Here is a 26,834-nt window from a genome sequence, read left to right as displayed (position 1 = left end):
AGATCTTGTCCAAGGTTTCCCAGTGCCATAGACCCCAGCTCTCCTGAAGGGCATCATGTGCTTGGAAACACAGGGGCAGAGGTCCCCCGGAACAGCCTAATGTGCACATGGCTGAGAGTAGACAGGCATGTCCGGGATGGACAGGGATAGGTCTAAAGTTACCGCAGCAGCCCCTGTACATAACCCCAAGGGCAGAAGGCCGCAACAGCTCAGCCACGCTCCGCCCCTCAGCGTGAGCCTGCACTGACGGCCAGCACCGCCCCGCCCCGCTCCGCTCCACCAATGGAGGGAGGGGGCGTGGCTCGCGGAGGCTCGGGGTTGGCGGTGGCGCGCAGGGCTGCCTACGCAGGGCGAGAGCTGGGCCGGCGGTTATAAATCCCCGGCGCAAAGCGCCGCCAAGGCCTCGGAATCCATCCGCGCGGTAGCGAGGCGTTGCCGGTAAGTGCGGGCGGGGGGTGTCCCTGCGGTCCCTGCCCGCGTGTGGCCGGCGGGGCCCTGCTGTGGGCATCGCTCCCGGCTGCCCGCGGGGGCCGCTGCGCCAGCGTCTCCTGGTGCTGGAGCCCGGGTCTAAAGCGCCGCCCGTGCGAGCGAGCGAAACCCGCCCGAGGGGGCTTTTACCGGGGGGGCGACTCGTTAAGTTCCGTTACTGGGGCGCAGCCACAGCGCGTAATGGCCACTGGCCGGAGAGCCGGGTGCTGGACAGTGCCCGGTGCGCGGCTCCCTCCAGCCGGCCTGATTTCCTCTCCCGAGCCCGGCGGCCCCGTGACGCCCGCGTGGGAAGCGGGGTGACTGACATTCCTGTTGGTGCCGCTCCCCCCATGCCCTCAGCTCGGCTTTCTTGGGTGAAAGTGAAAACTGCCTCCGAGGGATGTGTCCTTGCCTCGGTGCCCCGCTTCATGGCGTGCGTCAAAAAGCCGCTGCTGCTGCTCGGCCTTGCTTTTGGCAGCAGCGATCTCTCCAGTGCCTTCCCGGCTCTTCGAGGGAGAGGACTAGGACGGGCTATAGGCTGACAAGTATAAGTATAGGGAACAAAGATGGCTTAATTTTGTACCACAGAAATAACACTTGGCATCTTTGGAAAACTACCAACGTGTGCTGTCAGCTCTATTAAAATCTACAGCCAGAGTGGTGAGAACGGGATGAATTCCAGTGTGGATTTGGGCATTGGGTAAAATATTTGAAATCTGTGTCTGGTAGCTTTTTCTTGTACTGTGACAGTTGGAAAACTGGTGTCACAAATAATTCCTGCATAAAATAATGTGATAGGAGGGAAATTGAGTTACTTTGGGTCTGCCTTCAGATTTGCTGAGGGTCTGCTCCTTCCATTAACTTCATTTGGGGTTCTGGATTCTCTGCACTTCTAAACATAAGGCCCAAGATTAAGAAGGCTTCAGGTTTTTTTTTTTGCTTTGGCAATATAGAAGATACCAACATTAGTGGCTATGGCCCCCCCCCCCCCCCGCGGTCAGATTTATAAAGTAAATGTTGTCTATAGAGAAGATAGGTCATGTATTGTACCCAACGTTTCTCATAATAAAAGAACAAGGACATTCAGTGAAACGAAAATGCAGATATTTAGATATTTGTATGCAAATATGGTAGTAAGCCAATGCTAACCTGCTTCTTGATTGTACAGTTAACTTTTTCATCGCAAAAGAACAGACCTGAAAAATTCAGTAATGATTAACTTAAAAATCACACTGGATACGAAGACATAGTCAGATTAATATTAGCTCACCTAGAATTGTAGGAACATGGGTGGCACTTTTTTATCTTAATAATCAATCATAATAGTATTGAGTTATGTGTTCCTAAAATTATCCCTGATAAATATTTGTCCCAGTGTTTTACAATCAAGATATTGGTAGTAAAAACACTTGTTGAATATTCTGATTCAAATCCAGATGTGTGACAGCATTGTTAACTGTCTTTGTGGTAACCAGAAAGTCAATTAAATATCACATTATTCTTTTAAATTTTCTGAAGGTTAATGTTTTAACTGATAATGCGTTTGAGTTTGTTTTGAAATGTTCTGAGTGTGCTAAGCTTCCTAATGTGTAATACAGTGCTTTGCTGTATCAGTTTACTGTACTGTGACACACATTATAGTCTAGATCTCTTGCTTCTGTAGTAAAAAAAAAAAAAATGCATTTGAGGGAGGAATATTAGTAACAAGTTCAGAATTTTGGGCAATATAATTCTAAAAATACTAATATTTTGTATCTTTCGAATACCTATTAAAAGCCATTGCTGCCTCTTATAGAAAGAAGAATCCAGAAGAATGTCGGCACTGAACTGGAAGCCATTTGTTTACGGAGGCTTAGCTTCAATCACTGCAGAATGTGGTAAGCAGTTAATCTTCTAACTGTTTGCATGACTTATTCTGCATTAGGAGGTTCAGTTTCAACTCACAAATTTATCTAGTATGAAAAATAAAATAGCTACTGCAATAGATTACTAACTTACATTTAAAAGTGCTTCCAGAAGAACTTCAATTTTGAAGGGCTATTGTTGCTTTTTGTCTAAAATGTGTATTTTTGAAGTAAAGGAGAAAAATAGTCACCAACCCAATTGGTACTCAAGTGTTTTCATATTGCCTAACAAGTTTGTCACGTTAACTTGGTTTTTTAAAGAAAAAGGAATTGAGGAATTGTTTGCTCCAAGATATCCTTGAGTGCTTCTTAAATTTTTGTTAAATGGGGAAGCCTTGAATGCTAGATTTTTTTGTATGAATTTGTGGCATTGAGATCTGGAAATGTGGTACTGGAAGTAGTACTGATCTTATCGGCTTAGATCTCATGTGACAAGCAGTTTCAATTTAGTCTGAATTTTTTAACAGAATTTTACAGATGGTAGAGATACAGAAAATAGAAATAACAGCAGTCAAGTAAATGGTGAACTAGAGTACTGCATCTACATTTATTTATATGAGAATTTTCATGGTTATTTATAACTGTCCAATAGAGTATTATGATAAAATATGGTAGTGATCTCATAACGGGTTAAAATGTAAATAGACATTATAGGGGGTAGATGTGAAGAAGCAGCCATTTCCTCCTGAGGCCTTGAGAGAATTTGTGTAAAACACATCAGGAGCAATTCTTTTTTGGGAAGAAATAATTTTCTTAAAATTTGTAGACAATAAGTGCCTGTACAGTTTGATTCCCCAAATTTTTGCCCTCGTGTACAGCTTGAAACATCTAACAGCAAAGTAAAATCATGATAGTCTTTCAATTCACTTAACATCATGAGTATAATTTAGCGCACGCAGTCTAGATTGTCTGAATCAAATTTTTCACTAACTACAAGTAACACAGTATAGCTATGGATGTATAATCTCACAGAAAATGAACTTTGAGTCTTTTAAGCTGCACCCATTTAGAACCAAATTCTGAAGACTTTTTCTCGTATAAGTAATTCTTGTTCATGTCCGTAGTTGCACTGATGTCAGTGGAACTAGTCACATGATCAAGGGGATTTGTTGGTCCAGGCCTTCAGCTTCTTATGTGGGTTGTAGCAGAAGTTCCTGTTTTGAGTCTCTAGCTTGATATTAAATCACTGGCTGCTACTGTAGAGCTGTCTATAAAGCCATCTATTATGGTTCTTCATTTGAATACAAATGAGTAGCTTTGTTAGCCTGCAACTAATTATACATTTTCTTTTGTCTTTAGAAAACACTGAGGTTCTACATTATGTTAACATTTTCGTTTATTATGTATCTGCTTTGGCAAGACAAATGTTTCATGTTAAATTAATATACTTTTTCCTCTCCTGACTTTAAGGTACTTTCCCAATTGATCTGACCAAAACACGTCTCCAGGTTCAAGGTCAAACTAGTGATGCCAAATTTAAGGAGATTCGTTACAGAGGAATGGTGCATGCACTAGTGAGGATATGGAGAGAAGAAGGGTTGAAAGCACTGTATTCTGGGTAAAATAAAATATATACTTTATGTAACCAGTTTGCTTTTGTGAATTTTGGGACAGTTTATGAAAAAATACTGTCGCATACAATAGTATTGAATTTTATAAATGATTTTTTTAGTTAGCCCCACTTAAAGATTGTGAGGGAGAGGCAGGCCACATCAGAAAAAGTATTTGAATAGAAATGGTTCAGAATATGGTGCATAATTTCAAAATACAATATTTTTACATCATGGTAATTTCTACATGTGAATGGAGTATTATTTTTTATTAAAACTTATCCACTGTAGTAGAAGGGAGGTTTTTCATAGTTTGCTTTGAGATTGTAGGTGTACAGTTGTAACTGTACTTCACAATGCATTATACTTTTGGAAAATGCATCCAAATAAATATACCAATAAAATACCACATAACTTCCATATGTTATTGAGAAGTCATTTTTACTACTCTATCATATGATAAACCCTCCATCAGCTAATGTAAGTCGGTATCTTATTTCACATTAGTGATGGCAAAAGTAAATTTAAATCCCAACTTCATTTACCAAGTGATAACCAACTCAGTTTGTGTGTGTCCTTGGCAGTCCATTTGTAGGGTTAACATCTCTGCTGAACTGATGATTAATACAAGCATGAGCTAGCACAGAAATGAAGAATGAGTGTGATATGCGTGTATTAGAGCTTAGGTGTAGTAAACTTGTAGTAGCAAAATCATCTTATGTCAAGTATATGGTTGCACATGCAATGCGTCAGCTATAACAATAGCAGTAAAAATCCATTTTACTTTCACCGTTGTGATTTTTATAGGTCATTAGATTAAAAAATCCTGTTTCTTATGAAATCAGTGATGACCATATTTTTGAGATTTGTTTTCCTACACAAGTGAAAAACTGGTATTCTCACATTGTAGCTGACATAATATTGAAACGTACAAGTGCTGTGCATATTTGTATTCAAATGTAGTTTTTATACTTTAGTGACATCAAGTTTTAAACTCCCACTGTTAATGTCAGGCGATACTTTCAAAGTACCACATCAAGTTACAGGAAATTTTAACTACTGTTTTAAAACATTATTCAAAGAATATTTTTTGTTCTGTATACATCGATTTTTAGATTTTCAGCTAGTGGCCAAGTAGGAAATGATTGCTAAATCAGTATCAGTATTCATTATGGCAGTTACCGGGGTAAGGATTTTTCCTCAGCCCTTTTAGAAAGGTTGGTAGTACCGCCACAACTTCATTTCTTTCATATGTGAATATCATCTTTACTGAAAGCCTTCTCCCTATCTGTACTGGTTCTGAAAACATCTGGTTTAAATGAACAAACCTTTCACTTTTTGTGCATAACCTGAGTTCAGCCTATTCTACTCTAAAGATTTGTTGAATAAACTTTATTTGTGTTTACCGAGACTTCAGGAAGCTTCGAATGTATACATTATCTGCTTCTTCCTATTTTTATAGGATTGCCCCTGCAATGTTACGCCAGGCTTCATATGGAACAATAAAAATAGGCACTTACCAAAGCTTGAAGAGAGTGTTTGTTGAGCAACCAGAAAGTGAGTGGGTTTTTCAGCTTTGTTACTATTGCTTGTTAATATAGTTCATCTAGTTGTTTGTATTGTTTCCTTATCATATGATGCATATGTACATTGTATTGTATCAATGAAATGTATATATGCATCAGCTTCATATTTGTTCATTTTAAAAATGGTTCTGCAGATGAAATTCAAATAAAAATTGAGCATCTAAAAAAAAGTTAACTTCGAGCGTTTAGCTCCTTATTTTCAACTGACTCTTTCATTAAAGAAGGTAAAGCATTGACTTGCACTTAATGTCTTATCACAGTGTAAAAGCCTGTGGCTGAGAATTTGTTTTTGCTTCTGGAATAGATGAAACCCTGGTGATAAATGTATTATGTGGCATTCTTTCGGGGGTGATTTCATCATCTATTGCCAACCCTACAGATGTTTTGAAGGTAAGTGGTGTTTTTTATCAAGTTTCTATTTTCAGCATAGGTTCCTTTGTATTCTTGAGATGAGAACAGTCTACTGGTGATCATTGCATGTTGTTTCTTTAAATATACTAACTTTTTGAAAATTACTTAATAGTTCAGAGCTGCTCCTGCCCTCTGCCTTGGAGCTGCTTCCAGAGATGACTCCTTGCTGTGCTGGGGGGTGAGGGGAGAAGGGTGCTAATGTCAGGGTGTCTTCCCCCTCCTCCCTGTTCCTGCACCTTGCTTACCCCATCTTCCATAGAGTAGGGGGGATACATGACAGAGGGAGGGAGCTTCTAGGCAGTAACTGCCATCTTAGGTCCCAGCAAGCTGATTTAATTAACAGTGTACTTAAGCCTGAAGTCAGGTACTTAAAGGGGAAATGCATTTTTTTCACTCACACACAGAGTGTGTCTGTCTGCCCTCCCTTCTTTCCTGCTGTCTTGTAGTGTAGTGAGAGTTAACCCTTGAGGGCTCAGTCAATTGCTAGTTCATTTAGCAGGAAGGCATTCCCTGGAAAATATCCCATCCTCTGACTTCTCCACCTCAACCAAGCTTCACAATCATTGCTGTGTACAGTATTTAATTGTTTGTTTAAAAATTATTCTGTGTATACATATATAAAATAGTCTTTTGTCTGGTGAAAAAATTTCCCTGGAACCTAACCCCCTCATTTACATGAATTCTTATGGGGAAATTGGATTCGCTTAACATTGTTTCGCTTAAAATCGCATTTTTCAGGAACATACTACAACGTTAAGGGAGGCGTTCCTGTACCTTTTCTTGCTTCAGAGCACAATGAACTACTAAAGTTGCTCTTGGCCCCCCCTGGCCCCAAACTTGACACATGCTGAAGCTGTATTCTTAAATTTAAAAAATCCATGTGAGTGGACCTATACTGCTTACAATGCTGTTCGTTGGAAGTATGTAAAGGACCACTTACCCATCACTGACATCTAGAAATCTCTAGGTTGGAAGAAGTATTGGGGTTCTAGAAAAAAAATCCAGTAGGTTAGGATCTCTGTTGTCTCCTATGAAAAACTAGTAGCATAGTGCCCCTTTGAAACAATGCCTCTGCATGGTGCATTAATGACCTTGAGCAGAGTGCCACCTAGTGACATCACCAACATCACATTTTCAGCAACTGTTTTAAAATTTGTGGGTGTCTCCTGTCCAAGTACTGGTAAGGCTAATCCTATTTAAGTTACAAGATCATGGCCTGAGATTACTTGACTGCTTCTGCACATGCTGTAGTTTCCTGAGAATTGAGGGGGAGGAAATCTTTCTTTCTACATAGTGCCTAATTTTAGTCCTCCTTTCCCTCAAATAAAATAGAATAAAAACAAATTGTTTACAGCTTCCCATTTCATAGAAGGGGTAGTGGAAGTATCAACACAAGTAAGCCTTTACTGGCTCCATTCTGGAATTATAGTATACTGTCTGACAGAGGACAATACCCTGGACAGGCTTTAATGAATTAAGTTAAATGTCACTGGAGTTCATTGTATTAAAAATGCAATTGTGTGTGTGATGAGATTGTGTATAACTTTTTTTTAGAAGGGTGATGCTAACATAATTCCTCTGGTTATTGGCCCTTTGAAGCTACCTCTGCAGAGCTTCGTATATACTAAGTCTGATTGGTTTCTCCAGGAACCAGTGGACAAAAAGGATTTTGGGATAAATAGCCTGGTTTTAAACAGGTTCAGGGCCTTTCTAATCTGCAAATGGACAGGACTTCTGGTCCAAGGTGGGCCCCAATCTTTAGGGAAGGGTTGGAAGGACTGTGGCCTACTGAGGACACATAAGACTGAGCATTTGTTCTGAGTTGAAGGTGTGATGAACTTGTGACCATAGGGAGCACTGCTATGTGGATGGGGTTTGAAGGACTATTCACCAATCAGAGTCCTTGTTGTAGTGTGGGGGTGATCTCTGGCAAGCTTATGAGCATGTATGTAGGTTTTAATGTTTTTTAGTGTTTTCTCTGTAATGCTTTGTATCTTAAAAATAAGTCTGCTTGCTTAGAAATAGCAGTGTGGTAACTCATAACTGACAATCACACTGTGTATTGTCTCAGAGGAGAGACTTGAATCATGCCTGCTCAGTGTCTCTTGCTGGGAAAATCACATGGTCAGGAGCGTGCGCAGCCTGTAAGTACCCCAGTCAGAAGGGACAGAGATGCATGTCTCCACCGAAGAGGCAATGGTTGTGGAGTTGGAAGCCTAGAGGGGGGTGCCCTTGCTGGACCATAAAGGAGGAATACAGCTGCAGTTGCCCTGAACTTGTGACAGGCTTCAGTCTGTAGTGATGGTATGCATGCTGGGCTGGCTGACACTAACTCCCAAAATTAGAGGTGAATACTCATTTGCTTGTCACACTTGCCATGAATCCAGCAGTTTGTCCTTGAAAAATCAGTCTTTCATTTCAAATCCAAAAAGTCAAGTACATAGCTCTTCCCAGCTGAAACTCTCATCCTGTTGACCTTTTGTGTTAAGATGCAGCTGGTGAGTTCAAGGGAGAACGTTGTAACAGACACCATGCAGAAGTCTTCTGTCAATCTAATCTACATGTTAGTGCACCAATTCAAAAATAGTAGTGATTTGTGGTAACTAATTTAAAAGCTACACCAAGTACTATTTAAAAATCAGTTGTTCCAAATATAGCAGCTGTAGCTGACGGATAGCTGGTACTATCATGATGCAGTCAGTCCATACTTGTATAGTTAAGAAGCAGAGATCGTATTTTGAAAATGTTTTAAACGGTGTTATTTTGCAGCGCCTCTTCATAAGGTTGAGAAACTCAGCTAAGTTATGATTTTTAGTGTTTGAAAACTGATAACTGCTTTTTGTTTTGGGCTGCCTTAGATCAGAATGCAGGCCCAAGGCAGTGTGATTCAAGGAGGAATGATGGGCAATTTCATACAAATTTACCAAAAAGAAGGCACTAGAGGACTATGGAAAGTAAGTTCTTCAATTCTTACACTCTCTCTTCTGAGGTTGTTCTTGCAATAGTGTTTAAAATAAATAAATAAATAAATAAAATCCATTTACTATTGTACATAGTTGCATGTAGTTCTGCAATGTTGGCCAAAATATTGGTGTAATATGTACCTAAAGTTGTATATGTATATTTTTTACTGCTACATCGCTTGCCATTTGAGTATTTCAAAAGCACTTGAGAAGTATTAATGTATGTAGATAGACTCATCACCTCTTTGAAGTATTATCTCCATTTTACAAAAAGAGTGTAGTGTACAAGAGTGAGGGTTTGTTATGGACATACTAGAGCAGAGTTCAGGTTACATTGGTGTGACCCTTACCTCTTCAATTCCTGGTTTTCAGAGGTTTGAATGTCATTAAACTTGACATTCTGGAAGGGTTCAAGACATCACTGAGCAAAGTTAACTCCAGTTAATGAAGTTTCTTGTCAGTGAGCTTCCTAGTTTTAGTATTTTTTGTAGGAGTTAGTGGTCATTTATGCAGTTGTAGTTATTTCATAGGTTTGCAGTTGAGATGCTACCATGGCTAGTGGTGATGCCTAGCTCATATCATTTTTCATCAGTAGATCATGGAACACTTTACAAAGGAGGTTAACATAATTATATTCACCCAGTGGGTCAGTGACGTAGCCAGAAATGGGTCCCAGTTCCATGCTCTGTCTACTAGGCCACATGGTTATGTGATTCCTGTTTACGCTTCCACCTTCCTGTGCCCTTTGTTATAGTGGAATGGGGACAGTGGTCATGCTTTCAAATGTTTTGGAGGGTATAACTGCTGACAGGACTGGTGAGAGGACTCAAAACTATCAAGAGTTTGGGACAAAAACTCTATTACATGCCATTTTCAGTAACTAAGCAAGTGAGAGAAGACTGGGTGTCTCTGTCCTTCACAACTCTTTCCCCACCATTCCTTGCAACATCTAGCCCCAACCCAGCATCTAGCTCACCCTCCCTTTCCAGTCCCGTTAACCATTAGCACATAAAAGGTTGTTCCTTACTGCATAAATATAATGTGGCACCTTCTGCTGCATACATGTGATGGGCAGCAGCGTACTGGAGGATTGCATGCTTCCTTGGTTAGATAGACTGGGGCCCTTTGCCCCTGTTTCAGGCAGGTTTCCCCAGCTTTGCCCAAACCTATCAGGTCCACCCCATGCAGAGGAGTCATCTTGACTCATTTCTTGGTTTTTAGAGGTTTCACTTTGCTTTACCTTGATCCTAGCTCACATGGAAAGCAGAGGGGGCTCCTATCCCCAAATGGGTAGAACTTTCCCAAATCCTGGCACACAGGAGGGGAAAATGGGGAGCTGACAGGCTCCCTGCCTCCCACTCCCTCAGACTTGAGCCCCCAACCGCCTCCTTTCCCCTTCCCTTACCTCAGCTCCTCCCTTACTCCTCTGCCTCTAATCCTCCCAGCAATTGTTTGCATGCGTAACTTTTCTCCTCAAAATAGTTTGAGCACCTTCTGGATTACCTACTGTACTCAGATTATATACCCCCCCCCCCCAAATACCCTGGTACAAGGGGATTGTACAAAATATACAAATAGATATTTCAAAGATTTCTGCCAAGTGTAGGTTTCAAACTTATTGCCTGTCTGTAGCTCAAGTTCATTGACCGTAGCATGTCCCCATGAGCCACGTAAGTCATGTGGAAACTGGCTGACTAAAAACTTCTTGGCTAGATCTGCGTGTGTACTTTGTAATCTGTTTGACACATGAACATTGAGTGCAGGCCTCTTTAGAAAGTTTAACTCTTTTTTGATCAACGTTTTCAATATAACTTTCCCAAAGAGGTAGTGCTTGCCATGCACTACCTGGGATAAATCTGGGAGTATGGTCAGAGCCATGATCAGAGCTCCATATCTGCACAAAACACATTAATAGAATGTGTTAACATTAAACGCTGTTTTTTTTAAGGATCTCCTTTTTTTCTCAGGGACTCCTTTGCTCAGATGTCCCCAAATTTGGATACTTAACTGAGCTCACCCTTTGAAGTACAGCTAATTTCAAGGCAATCTGAATAAGCATGTGGATATTAGAACACTTGGAGTTAGCCTTTAAATGGGGCTTCTCAGCCTTAGCTCTGCTGTAAGTTATTGACAAAAGTTATGCTCTCTCCAGCTGAAAACTGTTATTTATATTGGTGACAGTAGAATATTTCCTTGGCACAGGGAATAGAACTCTTCCATTAACTCTCGCAAATTAACCAAGTTATAACACTTACAAGGAGTATTGCAACAATAAGAACATAAGAGTGGCCATACTGGGTCAGACCAAAGGTCCATCCAGCCCAGTATCCTGTCGGCCGACAGTGGCCAATACCAAGGTGCCGCAGAGGGAGTGAACCTAATAGATAATAATCAAGTGATCTCTCTCCTGCCATCCATCTCCACGCTCTGACAGACAGGCAGGCTAGGGACATCATTCCTTACCTTACCATTAATGGACTTAACCTCCATGAATTTATCTAAGTCTCTTAACTGTGTATAGAATTTATTTTAACTGTATATACCTTTACTAGCTGACCTAAAATTGAAAGCCATCTTTAAATCTAATATAGCCTGGTTCAAGAGCAAGGCTGGTTTTGCTGAGCTGCTTCAGTATAGCGCAGCTCATGTCGTTCGATGAATATCTGTGAAAGCAGGAACCAGATGGTTCTGGGGATTGGTAATTTGAATAGTCTCTTGATTTATGGTTTTCTGGTTCAAACTTAGCCCAGGGTGGTAAAGGTGTTGTTCAGTGGTCCATTGTGATCCAGTGGTTTAAGGAATGGGTCTAGGAGAATGGGACCTGGAAGAATCGGATTTTATTCCAAGTTCTACTGAGAACCATGTGAACTTGAAGTAGTTAAGCTGTGGACATCTTTCCCATCTGCAAAATTGGAATAATTTCTGCAGTTTAGAGGAATTGGGTATTAGCCATTTAAATGGTGTGGGAAGTCCTTTGTAAAGCATTTTACGATCTGCTGATGAAAAGCACTACAGTGGTTAAAATAAACTGTACTTGGCATTAAACAAGATTTAATGAACTTACCTTCTCACCTGTAACTATGATTAGGGGTTTTCAAATTTTCAGTATGGATTGTATCTTAGCATGTCATGGGCTGCCTCGTAAGCCATTCATGATTACAGAAAATCTGTGGCCACTACTGAAATTCTATGCATGAAAAATATTTGCATTTCCACCTGTTGAGAACAGTTAGTGGTTAACCTTTGAAAAATGCAGTCCGTCTACTTTTGCTTTCCATTTCATTTCCCCCCCTTAATATTCTTGGTTTCTCTCAGCTGACTGCACGAGGAGCCAGCACCAGCCTGCCAGCTGTCAGCAAACTACCAGCAGCAGTCCATAGACCTCAGTTTGAGAACATCTGATGTAGGTCATGGCTGAAATCGTGGTGGGGCAGTATAGGGAAGCTTGTATTGCCGCTGTGCTTTATCTGTTCCGCAAATTAACTCAGTCACTAGGGTAGTCTGTCTGGGATCTTTTACAAGCAGTACATTTACACACCGTTATACCATACACCACTTTATTTTTTTTAAATCTTTATAGAGTGTATTTTCTCAGTATACAAAACTTGTTTTATGAATATTTTCTAGGTGCTTTTAATCTAAAATGTAATGGTATTTCTGAGTTATCTTCAACCAGACGTATAAATGATGCAGTTTTTAAAAACTCAAATGTTTTACATTTGTTTTGCCAGGGGGTGTCCCTAACAGCTCAGAGAGCTGCTATTGTTGTGGGAGTGGAGCTGCCAGTCTATGATCTCACCAAGAAGCACATAATTATGTCTGGACTCATGGGGGACACTGTGTATACTCACTTTCTGTAAGTTTGAACAGGCATAAGTTAAGTTTACAAAGATTTATTTGTATGATTAAATCCCCTTTCAGAGGTTACACATTAATCTCTTAGTGTATGTCAAGGTATTATTCCCACTTTGAACTTTAGTGTCCAGAAAGTTGGGACCTGCATGTACCCCTCTAAACTTAATTCCTAGCTTAGATCTGATAGCGCTGCCACCAACCAAAAATATAGTGTTTTGGTACACTTTCTGTCCCCCAAAACCTTCCCTGGGGGACCCAAGACCCAAATCCCTTGGGTCTTAAAACAGAGAAATAAACCATTCCCCCTCCCAGACTTTCCCTGAGATACACTGATCCAAACTCCTTGGATCCTGAAAGAGAGGAATTAACCTCCCCCCCCCCCACACTTCTCTCCCCGGTGAGTTCAGACCCAATCCCCTTGAGTTTTACACAAGGAAAAAATCAATCAGGTTCTGAAAAAAGAAAGCTTTTAATTAAAGAAAGAAAAAATAAAAATTATCTCTGTAAAATCAAGATGGAAAATGTGTTTACAGGGTCTTCAGCTTATATAGACTAGAGGGATTCCCTCCCCACTAGCCTAAGATACAAGTTACAGCAAACAGGTAAAATATTCTTCCAGCAAAATGCACATTTGTAAATAAAGAAAACAAACATAAAACTAACCAGTCTTTTAACTAGTTAGTACTTACTATTATGAACATGAGAGACTGTGTTAGAAAGAACGGAGACAGATCTGGTTGCATGCCTGGCCCCTCTTAGCTCCAAGAGACAACAAAAAACAAAACAAACAGCACAAACAAAGACTTCCCTCCACCAAGATTTGAAAATATCTTGTCCCTCGATTGGTCCTTTGGTCAGGTGTCAGCCAGGTTCACTGAGCTTGTTAACAGGTAAAAGACATTAACCCTTATTTATCTGTTTATGACAGGGTATGTCTACACTTCGGGATTATTCTGATTTTACATAAACCGGTTTTGAAAAACAGATTGTATAAAGTCGAATGCACGCGGCCACACTAAGCACATTAATTCGGTGGTATGTGTCCATGGTCAGAGGCTAGTGTCGATTTCTGGAGCGTTGCACTGTGTGTAGCTATCCCGTAGCTATCCCATAATTCCCGCAGTCTCCCCTGCCCATTGGAATTCTGGTTTGAGGCCCCAATGCATGATGGTGCAAAAATAGTGTCGTGGGTGATTCTGAGTAATCATCATCACTCATTCCTCCGGGAAAGCAACGGCAGACAATCATTTCGCGCCCTTTTTCCCTGGATTGCCCTGGCAGATGCCATAGCATGGCAACCATGGAGCCCATTCAGCTTTTTTTACTGTCACCGTATGTCTACTGGATGTTGCTAACAGACATGGTACTGCAGCTCTACATAGCAGTATTCATTTGCCTTTGCAAGATAGCAGAGACGGTTATCAGTTGTGCTGTACTGTCTGTCATGCCATTGTAAATTGGCGATGAGATGACTGTTATCAGTCGTTCTGTACTGTCTGCTGCTGTCATGGGTGCCCCTGGCTGAGGTCGGCCGGGGGTGCAAAGACAAAAATGGGAATGACTCCCCAAGTCAATCCCTCCTTTATGGTATCTAAAAATAGTCAGTCCTGCCTAGAATATAGTGCAAGTGTACTAGAGAACCAGTGTACCAGAGAGCTCAGCCGCTCCGTGTCAGATCCCACAGAAATGATGAGCTACATTCCATTCTAGGGGGTGCCCCTGCAACAACCTCACCCGTTGCTTCCCTGCTCCCCCAACCCTCCTGGGCTACAGTTGCAGTGTCCCCTCATTTGTGTGATGAAGTAATAAAGAATGCAGGAATAAGAAACACTGACTTGTTAGTGAGATAAAATGAAGGGGAGGCAGCCTCCAGCTGCTATGATAGTCCAGGCAGGACATTAAACGGTGCAGTGGAGAGGAGCCCAGCATCCTGCTGCTATGATGGTCTAGGCAGTACAGAATCTTTTCTTTACACATGAAAGGGAGGGGGCTGATGGAGCTCAGCCCCCAGTTGCTATGATGAAGACGGTTACCAGCTGATCTGTACCATCTACTGGGAATGACCGGGAGTCATTCCTATTTTTACCAGGCGCCCCCGGCCGACCTCCCTTGCAGCCAGCCAGGAGCACTCACGGGCTGATGACGACAACGAATAGCAGTCATATTGTACCGTCTGCCACCGGGGAGGGGAGAGGTTACTGCTGTTCAGTGCCGCAGGATTGCGTCTACCAGCAGCATGCAGTAGACATAGGGTGACATTGAAAAAAGTTGTCAAACAATTTTTTTCCCTTTTCTTTCACGGGGCAGGAGGGGGGTAAATTAACGAGCTATACCCTGAACCACCCCGGACAATGTGTTTGACCCTACAGGCACTGGGAGCTCAGCCAAGAATGCAAATACTTATTGGAGACTGCTGGGGACTGTGGGATAGCTGGAGTGTTCAGTCCCCCCTCCCTCCCTCCCTCCATGAACATCCATTTGATTCTTTGGCTTTCCGTTACGCTTGTTATGCAGAACTGTGCTGTGGACTCTGTATCATAGCGTGGAGACTTTTTTCAAATGCTTTGACATTTCGTCTTCTGTAACGGAGCTCTGATAGAACAGATTTGTCTCCCCATGCAGCGGTCAGATCCAGTATCTACTGCACGGTCCATGCTGGAGCTGTCTTTGGATTTGGGACTGCATCGCCACCCGTGCTGATCAGAGCTCCATGCTGGGCAAACAGGAAATGCAATTCAAAAGTTCGCGGGGCTTTTCCTGTCTACTTGGCTACTGCATCAGAGTTCAGATTGCTGTCCAGAGCGGTCACAATGGTGCACTGTGGGATACCGCCCAGAGGCCAATACCATCGATTTGCAGTCACACTAACCCTAATCCGATATCGTAATACCAATTTCAGCGCTACTTCTCTTGTCGGGGAGGAGTACAGAAACTGGCTTAAAGAGCCCTTTATATCAATATAAAGGGCCTCGTGTGGACGGGTGCAGCGTTACATCGGTTTAAACACGTAGTGTAGACCAGGCCTTAATGTTGGACTCTTCAGAGAATATAATTAGATCTTTGTTTTTTTCTCACTGTCAGTTGAGATGTAAATATACTTCTAGTCTATTTAAATGTTTACTCATAGTATTTCATACCATGGAAGCGAATAGTTTTTTGTGCTATTTATGTATTTTTTGATGTGTAGATATTTTTATTATTAAAAATGCCTAAATTAGATGTGTATCTAAAGGCTGAAACTAAAATGTGTTTACTACTTTGAAAATATCAGGATGGATTTTTAAAGTGTGAAACTTCTTCCTGATTGTTAGTGTGTGTGCGTGCGTGCGCGCGCGCACACACAGTCTTAGCTTGTGATATTTTTTTTAGGTAAACGAACTGCAAAAGTAGTTTATTAATAAAAATGCAAACAACTTTTAGCTATAGCATAAATGTTTTTAATTTTCCATGAGAGGGGGTGTTTCTGTATACTTCTAAATTGTTGGGAGTAGGTCATATTTTTATAATGGTTTATCTTTGATTAGCTCAAGCTTCACCTGTGGATTAGCTGGAGCACTTGCATCAAATCCAGTTGATGTTGTGAGGACACGGATGATGAATCAGAGAAGATTTCAAGATGGCACACATTCAGGGTACAAGGGTACTTTGGATTGCTTGTTACAAGTACGTACAAAGTGTATAGCAACTAGTGATAACTTTTCTACAATCTTGTGATAACAAACATGAATTAAAGGGTTTTCTGCATTGTGGGTAGAAATTGTTAGCTGTTATAGAAAACCACTTCTGTGGTGTAGGAATTATTGTAGAGAGAACTCTGGGAATAATCCATTTTAACTTTTGAACTTGCTGTGCCATGTGCGTCTTTTAAAATTTTGGACTCAAATCATGCCTCACCTTCTGCTGTTTAAAAACTATTGTGTGTTGATGGAAAGCAAGGAGGTCTGTCTGCAGCATGGAGGAACATGTATGCGTTTGTTCCTTCTGGTATTTAGGTCAGGTATACTAACGGGTAATTCTGCTGGTATGAGCACACTTTTTCAATAAATATTTTCATGTTAAGTTTTTCATTACCTTTTTAAATTTTGGGGACAAGGAGAAAGGAGAATTTTTCAAGTCCCCTGAATGTAGGGATCTCCCAAGGTTGACAGCTTCTGTTGCTATAGAAGTATCTATGCTACAGCAGCACAGCTATGGTGCTGAAGCATTGCCACTGTAGTGCCCGTAGTCTATGGCTTAAGACTGGCAGCTTCGCCCTGTGGTGGCTACTGTATCTTCTTAACCCACTTCTTACAGCAGTGGTCAGCTTCTGCCAGTTGATCAGTCTCGGGGCTGCTAAAAGTCCAGGGGTGCAGCTGGGCTCAGGCAGGCCTGCTTGCCTGCTGTGGCCCCATGTTGCTCCCGTAAGTAGCTGGCTGCTGGCATGTCTCTACAGCCCTTGCACCAGCCTGCAGCTCTCTCTCAGAACTTGCACCCTTCACTCTTGCACCCCACCTCTCTGCCCCAGGCTCAGCCTGGAATCCCCTCCCATATTCTGAACCCCTTGGCCCCAGCCCAGAGCCTGCACCACATCCCAGTTCCCTACCCTAGCCTGATGAAAGTGAGTGAGGATGGGGAAGAGCAAGCGCTGCAGAGAGTGGGGAATGGAGTGAGCAGGGCAGGGCCAGGCCTTGGGGAAGGGATGGGGTAGATCCTCCGTTGATCTTAAATTCAAAAAGTGATCTTGTGTGTGAAAAGATTGGAGACCACTGTATTACAGGCTACTTGGGGAACATATAACACAGGTCCACCTGCTGGTGAAGGAGGGAAATGGTACCAGAAGAAGCTGCTTGGGCCAGTAGAAAGACTGATTTTGGTGATTGGTGGCTAAAGATGCTGAACATTACTTTGCTGTAAGAGGATTATGGGTCATTACCTCCTACAAGGTCTCTTGGGGAGGCTGTCTTGGAAACTAACATGAAATAAATACAGCCTGGCCATTTGTTTCAGTTGCAGGTTTTTAGGCAACTCCCACCTGTGCCTAAATCACTGTTAAAGACAATCAGAACCCTGGCCCCTCTGTGTCTGACATGCCAGTGTAGAGGAAGCAGCATAGGGCTAAATGTTACTCATTGTAATATCTCAGCGTATTGGATAGGTCTGATAGCTCCTTTATGTCGCAGGTCAAAGCACACCTCTGCCTTTCATTAACGAGGAACAGAACCAAGGATTTGAGACACTAGTTCAAACTTTTGATACCTTTTGAATTATTTAAAGTTAGAAATAGGATGTTTAGCTAAAAAGCAAAGTGAAATTGTGGAAGGAGACTGATATCCATGCTTCAGAAACACTCTTAACTGTGAACTGTAGGAAATCCTTAAATTTACCTAACTATTCCAGCCAAGTTATATTGTCAGATGCCAAGAGTCCTGAAAACTCAAATATGAAATTGCATAACTACTACTGTGCTATATAACCTATTGCTTAAATCAGCCTCTCTACCAGACAGGAGGGCAGCAAATGTAATGCCTATTTTTATTTTTTATTTATTAAAGCTTCAGAGGTGATCTTGGGAATTACAGGCTGGTAAGCCTAACTTCAGTACCAGTCAAACTGGTTGCAGCTAGGAAAGAACAAAATTATCAGACACATAAATGAAAACAATATGTTGGAGAGTCAACATGGCTTTTGTAAAGGGAAGTCATGCCTCACCAATCTATTAGAATTCTTTGAGGGGATCAACAAGCATGTGGGTAACGGTGATTCGAAGGATATAATATACTTGGACTTTTTCCTCACCAGAGGCTTTTAAGCAAAGTGTAGTCATGGGATAAGAGGGAAGGTCCTTTCATGGATCAGTAACTGGTTAAAAAGTAGGAGACAAAGGGTGGGATACATGGTCAGTTTTCAGACTGGAGAGAGGTAAATAGCGGTGTCCCCTAGGGGTCTGTACTGGGACCAGTCCTATTCAACGTATTCATAACTGATGTGAAAAAAGGGGTAAACAGTGAGGTGGCAAAATTTGCAGATAATATAAAATTACTCAAGGTAGTTAAGTCGAAAGCTGACTAAGAAGAATTACAGAGGTGTCTCACTGAACTGAGTGACCAGGAAACAAAATGGCAGATATAATTCAGTGTTGATAACTGCAAAGTAATACACATTATAAAAGATAATCCCAATTGTGCACACACTGTGATGCACATTAAATTAGGTGTTAACCATTCAAGGACGAGATTTTTGGAGTCATAGTGAATAGTTCCCTGAAAATACCTGCTAAATATACAGCAGCAGTCAAAAAAAGCTAACAATGTTAGGAACTTTTAAGAAGGAGATAAGACAGAAAATATCTAGAATGCCACTATATAAATGCATGGTATGCCCACATGGAGTATTACATACAGCTCTGGTTGTGTTACGGTACTTCAAAAAAGATTTTCACCACACTGCTTCCAATTCTAATGTAATAAAAATGAGTATGGAACAGTTTCCATACAAGGAGACATTAAAAAGGCAGGGACTAGTCAGCTTAGAAAAGAGACAACTAAGGGGGATATGATAGAGGTCTAAAATCATAAATGGTATGGAGATGATGAATAGGGAAGTGTGATTTACCCCTTCACATAACACAAAAACTAGAAGTCTCCCAATGAAATTCATAGGCAGCAGGATTAAAACAAACATAAGTACTTCACACAGTGCACAGTCAATCTGTGGAACTCATTGCCAGCGGATGTTGTGAAGGCAAAAAGTAAAACTGAGTTCAAAAAGAATTCAATAAGGTCATGGAGAGTAGGTCCATCAGTGGTTGTTAGCCAAGATGATCAGGGATGTAACGACATGCTCTGGGTGTCCCTAAGCGTGCAGCTGCCAGAGCCTGGGACTGGACTACAGGCTGGATCACTTAAAATTGCCCTGTTGTCTTCATTCCCTCTGAAGAGTCTAGCACTGGCCATTGTCAGAGACCGGATGCTGGGTTGGATGGGCTGTTGGTCTGACCCAATATGGCTGTTCTTAGGGTCTGATGTCTTGTCATTAAATGTTGCTTTGTGATTTTAAAATGTATTTGTAAAGGTTTATGCTAAAAAAAAAAATAAAAAAATCACCTTTATGTAGCCCAAATAGCAACAGGAAACGTGGATATGTTTGTGCTGCAAATTAAGGGGCAATTAGTGTTGGTATGCCTATCTATGCTGTAACTTTAATTTAGTACTAGTAACAGTGGCAATGAAGACATGGTAGCATGGTGTGGGCTAGCTGCTGGAATACATACAGGCAAGTCTTATCTTAGGCGGGGGTTCTGTTCCGCAGTTATCGCGTAAAGCAAAAACCGCATATAGCCAAAATTATATCCCCAAGCCCTTTAAACCCTGCCTCCAGCTCTGGTGGCTGGGGGGGGGCATTTAAAGGGCTCCACCAGGCTCCCTGTTGCCCTTTAAATGCCCCCTGACCTGGCTGCCGGAGCTGCGGGCGGGGTTTAAGGGGCTCCACCGCGGCGGGGAGCCCGGAGGAGCCCTTTAAATTACACTCGCAGCTTTGGCAGCCGGGCTAGGGTTGGCATTTAAAGGGCCTGGAGCTCCATGGTCGCTGGAGCCTCGGGCCCTTTAGCTAGCTGCAGGGGCTGCCAGCCACCTTTGCAGCTGGGAGCCCCCTGAGTGATTTAAAGGCCCTGAGACTCCCAGCCACAGCTGGTGCCCCAGGACCTTTAAATCTTGAGACCATACACTCCCGCTTGAGGCCACGCCCCCCCACTCCAGTGGTCTGCGTAAAGTTGAAATCGAGCATGTTAAATGCGTGTAAGTTGCGAGAGACCTGTACCTAGGCTCCCCAGTGGGCTTGTGTTGGGATGGCTAACCCATACTATCACATCTTTACTATTACCCTCACTAGCTAAATCAAAGCCACTGTGGGTGTGCCTAGTCCTGCTACAATTATTCCTTAATTTGTGATGTGGACATACCCTGTGTGTTACAGATTTCAGGTGTGGATCTTCAGTCTTCACCGAGGAAGCTTAAACAGAGCAATGGGGAGCCAACTTGCTGTTTGGGTTCACAATGCAGCAGGGGAAGTTAAATTTCCTTCCAAAAACTTTGCAGTACAAGCTGTTTTAAAAATATACTAATCTTTCCCCATAATTCATAAAACCTAATACTTTGTATGTAGTGGATGACTGGGAAAGAAAAATTGTGGGCCTGGTGTAAATGAAAGATCCCTTTTTAAAACAACACTACATAAAATTGTCTTTGAAAATGGAAATTATTTCTTCAAGACTTGTTTTTGCCTATAGTCTAATATTAACATGCTCTGTTTGAGTCTAAATGAAAGTTGTATGTTAAATGCTTCTTATGAGAGCAGCTGAAACTTTTCAGACTTCAAAAATGTGGAGAAAGATTTATCTCAAACTTTTTTGACTAGGTCAGATTCTTAATATTATGTCTAATATTTCATATTCCGTTACTGGACAAAAATAACCCTCACTGGGCTTAAATTTAGTTTTGAATACCTCTATTCTAGTAAAGTTAAATTAGTTCTATAATGTTGCTGTCAATGTGGATTTAATTTAAATATAAATATAAATTGTTGTGGTTAAAGTAAGATCTTAACTTACTCAGTCTGATGTTGGAAACTCCTGCTGTCCTATTGCTGATTCCACAAGGTCACTGATGAGCAGGTTTAAATGCCAAACTCCCCCTGAAAGGTTTTGGAGAAGTAGTCATGATTCTTGTCTTTGTCCAAAAACTGGATGGGCAGTAAGTCTGCAACATTTCTAGTCTGAGTTGCTATGAGGCAAGAGACTATTACTGTGAATTGAACCAAGGGTCTTCCTCCTGTGGTAGCACAGAGCACCTTGTAATGGCATTCATTATGTAAAGTATTAGCTGTTCTTTGGATGTAATCTTTCAATGAAAGTTTTGTCACTCTTTTCTCATATGTGGTTTTATTTGTTTCAGACATGGAGGTATGAAGGCTTTTTTGCTTTATATAAAGGATTCTGGCCAAACTGGTTGAGACTCGGTCCTTGGAATATTATCGTATCCTTTTCAGAAGTGTTTGGAAATATTTATTAAACTCTTTTTTTGTGATGAGCAGTGGGCATTGAGTAGAGAGACCTAGTGAATTGTGCTTCATATAAAACGTTTGTAACTTGTCAGCATAAGTAAATTTATTCTCCATCTCTTTATATATGGAGTATTACCAGCACCTATTGTATTAATATTCCCTAAGATTTATACAAAGTTGAGCCTCTGAATATAATCTTTTTTCAAAACACATTTTCCTTTAGCCCCCAACTTCCTATTTGCTTGTTTTTAGATTGCAGTTTAGTTGAAATACACTAGTGACCAGGTCAATTAGCAATTTGGGGTTTATTGCTGTTTGAGACAGTTTCCTGCATTTTAAAAATAACTGTTTGCAGATTGTCACAAGATCTTTTCACACACCATTTTCTACCCTATTATACAACTTGTACAGTAGACCATTTGCCATCTATTTATCCTTAAATTCTCATTGTTTTGTGAGAAGCGAAGAGGTAGCTGTAATAATCCTTTCTCTCTTCCCACAAACAAGAATCTACATACCTTCATAGTTTCATCCACTAAGAAGACAGAAGGCAAAAAGGCTGAGTTCCTTTCCTATTGTGGCCTCTCTGACCTTTCCCCAATTCTAACGTGCATGTTTAAGGTGCTTGGGATAGAATCTAGGGAAGGATTAGGCTGCACTAGGAGGAGGAGCCTGTTGATGAGAGTAATATGCACTGAAACAAGTTTCCCCATTACCAGTTTGCTACAATGTTCCCTAGAGTTCTGTGCCCAGGACTATAGGGAACATTATACCAACTGATGGAGAGGAGTGACTTGTCTTGTGGTGGACTGTTAGGAGACACTTAATGGGAGACCAAAGTTCCACATGCCTGCAATCAGTAGTTAAATGAATGGGGTAGGTATTATGCATCCCAAATGTGTTAAACAAAAAATGCTGATATCTGCAATTGTTTTCCTTGACTAATTGCACTAGTTCTTTTTGACATATGAACAGCTGAAGAAATTGGATTTCTGAAAGATGCTAGATTGTGTAATAAATCAGTAAACTGTGCTGACGTGGTATTTGAACTCAAGGCATCTTTTTAAAGATGCTCTTCAGTGTTTTCTCATCGGAGCATAGGACTTGCTGGCAAAACGCAGGAAGTTCATTGGAAGAACATCGTAAATCAAGACAATACATAAAATCATCTCAGAACTGTGGATGCTTAACTGATATGCCAAATGCTATGCATCAATTATTGAAATAGAACTTAAAGCTGGCAATACTCCTCTATCAACTGTTAAAATGCTGTTAGACATAATGTATGGTACAACTCCAAAGGTTTTTCTGGTGAAATGTTGTACTTCTGGATGAAATTTTAATAGGAAAAGAGCTACATCTGTTTGTCCAGAGGTAAATAGATAATAGAAGAACTTCACTCTTTTGTCCATGCTCATGAAACTTGATACATTAATGTGGTCATAAATAGCTGATTACACTTCTGAAATTTTCGATGCCTTAGAGTTCAAGTGCAGGACACTGAAAATTTTATTCCTAGTAACTCCAGGTCTTTGTAAAATATTTGTTAAATGAACTTCTGGATTCAGAACACGTCTGCCTTCTATCATGTATATGTAACTTGCATTGGGAGCAATGAAGCTTCAGTTTAACATAACTTGTTACTGTCACCATTTTGCATGTTTGAGAAAAGTCTGGCATTTTTTAAGATACTTTATTCTTGGCCTTCAATAGAAGGGATTCTAACATGTTTCATCAAGAAATTAATATCTATAGACTTTTTAAAATCTAGTAAAAATAGAGCATTCACTCTCCCATCTGCGTCTTGTGCAAGAGGGAATTAATTTTCCAATAGTTGTTTGATTCCTATGAAGAAGATCTGCTTTAAGCACTTAGTGGCTGTCACACATCACTTGAAAGTTGAATGCTACACATTGAGGCAATTTGAACCACTAGAAAGCTCAAGAAATGCAGATGTTTAGGTACAGGGAGCCTACATCCAAAAGAGGCAATCTAATGTATTGCTGCCTTCCTAAACAAGAATTATAGGAGAATTGTGCTCATCAGTGTTGATCCTTTTCATTCAGCAAAATGAGTTCAGATCAAAATAGAACTTCTTTTAAGAGCAGTACGAGTTGACTTCTGTGTAGGTTCTACTTTTTCTTTGAATTGTGCAACAAAATGTTCTGCCATAAACTATAGAAAATTTAGTATCAGGATTACTGTGTGAATGCAATTTTATTCAGTTACAAAAACATGGATGTGAGTGAAAAATGCCTATTCTAGATCCACTGCGGCTTGCAGCGTAGGATCACTAAGTGTACAGTTAGTTGTGATGTATGGAGATTTCATCTTGAAACATTCATTACAATAGCTGCATATTCATACATTCCACTTAAAAGCAATTCATGTTCTAGTGTGGATTTCACTCTTAATATTTCATTGTTTAAATGGTTGGTTTCAAGATGCACAAAGTAGGTATTTTTAAATGCACAAGGCACTTTTCTGAAAATACCAAGCGTTAAGGTAAAAGCATTACTTTTCAAAGTGTTTGAATATTTTTAAGGTAAAAATTATAATGCATAGTTATGCTTGTGTGTGCTGTCTGTATTACTGCAATTCTACTTTTTTGTAGAAATCTCTAAAATATGTTTTGTACAGAATGTAAAACAATTAAGGATATATCATTTAAACTTTTTTAGAACTTAAAACACTTTTTAGAATGAGTAAAATGCATTGCTGCTAAGTTGAGGGACATTTGCTTACAAATGGAACCTAGGGATCGTTCTGAGGCATTTGGTTAGAGTGTAATTAGGATGGTCAATAAGAATTTTCTGTTACTGCAAACTGTATGTTGTAATTCATCATTTAGCTAATTAAAATGGGGTTCTATAACTAAAAATGTATATGTCAGACAGTCTCAATAGGCTAATAGTAACAAATCATGTGGGAAGTCTGAGCTAATTCACTTCCAGTTTGGCAGGCTTGTAGACTCAAGGGCTCCATGATGGTATACAGGATCAGACTGTCCTTTAGATGTTCGGTACCCCCCACTGCTTAACACCACAATCTTTGATCCCAGTTGGAATGCCTTTGTTTGTAAAGGGTTGCTGTGGGTAAAATGGAAATCCTAACAGTAATTACAAGTGTTTAGAAGTCCTAGCAGTTCTCACTGTCTCTTATGCTGCCCTGACGTTAGTGTTCTCCAACCTTTTCCAAACCATGACTCCATGTTACAACAGAAAAGTCTTGGGACCACATTCCCATCTAACTATAGAGAAAAGGAATGTTTGCAATTTCCCAGAGTGAGATCGCATGCCACAGATATTGAAAACACTGCCCTACAATCATAAATGGCATGAAGGCATCAAAATAGCCTTGCCCAGCAGTGCCAGGGCTCTTAAACAACTTCTCTTAAGGAGAAGTCAGTGTGGGGGGGAAAAAGACATTTAAGATAAGTTAAATGTTTGAAATTATCAGTTGTAATTGTACTTTCACTAATATGAGCCTCTTGCAGAAATGTTCTATTTTCTTGGTATAACTGAATTCTCGATGCTGCTTGATGTGCAGAATGGGCAGGTTACTCCAATCCACTGTACCATGAAGTTGAGTTTGTGGGCAGTGTAATGCAAGTATATTGTTCCATTTGCAGCAATATGTACCACCTGTCAAATGACATTACTAACCTTTCATGCTGCAACTTATCACATTGAAAGGGATATGCAAATATTAAGAAAATCACCAAAGCAATTATCTTTAGTGTGCCAAAAATCAACTTATAGAATTGCATCACTTTGTTTTCATATTAGATCATATCAGTGTGTGCTGAAATATTGAACATATGTTTCATTCAGCCCAATTTGTTACTGCTGCTCATAGATTTATTGTGCTAGTGAAGTATTTATTCATATGGAATGTTACAGGGAAACTAAATGTTTTTATGCATTGTATTCACATGCTTTATCTGCATGGGAAAACGTGTCTTATTTCAGCATAATAAATACATGTGGGGGGAGAATGTAAGATGCTTTGGCCGGTGGGGATCTAAAATAAATTTTTAACTAAACTCACTTAACTTGATTTTCCCATTTCAACAATGCTTATTGCCCAATTAACGATCAAGACTGTAATTTCTCTTCACCCCTAGATCTAAGTAAAACACTGATTTAATTCTACCAACCTACTAATATTGTGAAAGTTTAACCATTTTTTGTCTTAGTTGTTTTTATATGTCCTAACTCTGCTTGAAGTAGGGAGATGCTGCTCTACTGGCTGGGAGAGAAAAAAGCAGGCATGTAGGGCTATATTTTTAAATGTACTTGGATGCCAATCTGCATATTTAGGCACCTAAATACCTTTAAAAAGCTGGACTTTAGTGTCCCCTCTCATCTCTGCTGGGAGACTCCAGCAGCTGAAGGTAAATACCTTCTAGGAGGACCACAAACCTGCTGCAGACTTTGATGGGAGCAGAGACCTCTCAATTAGGATGGAAGAGAAAGGGGATATGACCTGAGAGGCTAGATGTCAATTCTGAAGCAGTTCAGTAAGACAGCCTATTCTTGTAGTTCCTGCCCTCAGCTGGCTTCTCTTCAGCTGCACAGCGTGTTCCTTCCCCATAAGGCAGTGGTTTTCAAACTGTGGGTCACAACCAAGTACTGGGTCATGGAAGGTAAGGCACTGGGTCATGATGACTCTGATCAGCACCACCAACTGGGCAGTTAAAAGTCCCTACCTGTTCTGACACCACACTGTGCCACAGCAGTGGCCAGCAGAGAGTCCAGCTCCTAGGTGGACAGGCCATGGGGCTCTGAGCACCAGCTCTGCGCTCACATTGGCTGCACTCCTGGCCAATGGGAGCTGGGGGTGAGGAGGGGTGGTGCCACTTGCATGCCTCTGCTAGGAGCTGGACCTGTTGCTCGCTGCTTCTGGGGCACAATGTGGTCCGCGGTGCCAGGACAGGCAGGAAGGCTGCCTTAGCACCCCTACTGGACTGCTGACTGGGAGCTGCCCATGGTAAGCCCACACCCCAACCCTGTGCCCTAATCCCCTGCCTTAGCTCCCCCAAACCCAGAGCCCCTTTGC

The 26,834-nt window shown here is 41.0% G+C and overlaps 1 protein-coding gene across 5 annotated transcripts; it reads left to right on the top strand.

The window, feature by feature from the left end:
• Positions 1 to 319: 319 nt before the first annotated feature.
• SLC25A30 (solute carrier family 25 member 30) lies at positions 320 to 25,819 on the top strand. Of its 5 annotated transcripts, none has more exons than XM_030565443.1 (11): positions 320 to 438; positions 1,057 to 1,128; positions 2,264 to 2,345; positions 3,783 to 3,930; positions 5,385 to 5,479; positions 5,813 to 5,898; positions 8,778 to 8,873; positions 12,614 to 12,738; positions 16,262 to 16,400; positions 21,665 to 21,745; positions 22,728 to 25,819. In XM_030565443.1, exons 3-11 carry the CDS (start codon positions 2,282 to 2,284, stop codon positions 22,767 to 22,769), a joined length of 876 nt encoding a protein of 291 aa, XP_030421303.1. In that variant the 5' UTR covers positions 320 to 438; positions 1,057 to 1,128; positions 2,264 to 2,281; the 3' UTR covers positions 22,770 to 25,819. The 5 variants fall into 5 exon arrangements, with proteins under 5 accessions (XP_030421303.1, XP_030421321.1, XP_030421312.1 ...); XM_030565461.1 differs by having other exon boundaries at positions 2,245 to 2,345; XM_030565452.1 differs by having other exon boundaries at positions 1,057 to 1,168.
• Positions 25,820 to 26,834: the final 1,015 nt, after the last annotated feature.

Source organism: Gopherus evgoodei, chromosome 1 (assembly GCF_007399415.2).
Source record: "Gopherus evgoodei ecotype Sinaloan lineage chromosome 1, rGopEvg1_v1.p, whole genome shotgun sequence".
Lineage (NCBI taxonomy): Eukaryota > Metazoa > Chordata > Testudines > Testudinidae > Gopherus > Gopherus evgoodei.
The sequence above is the reverse complement of the archived record's forward strand: the minus strand, read 5'-3'. Positions and strand labels throughout refer to the sequence as shown.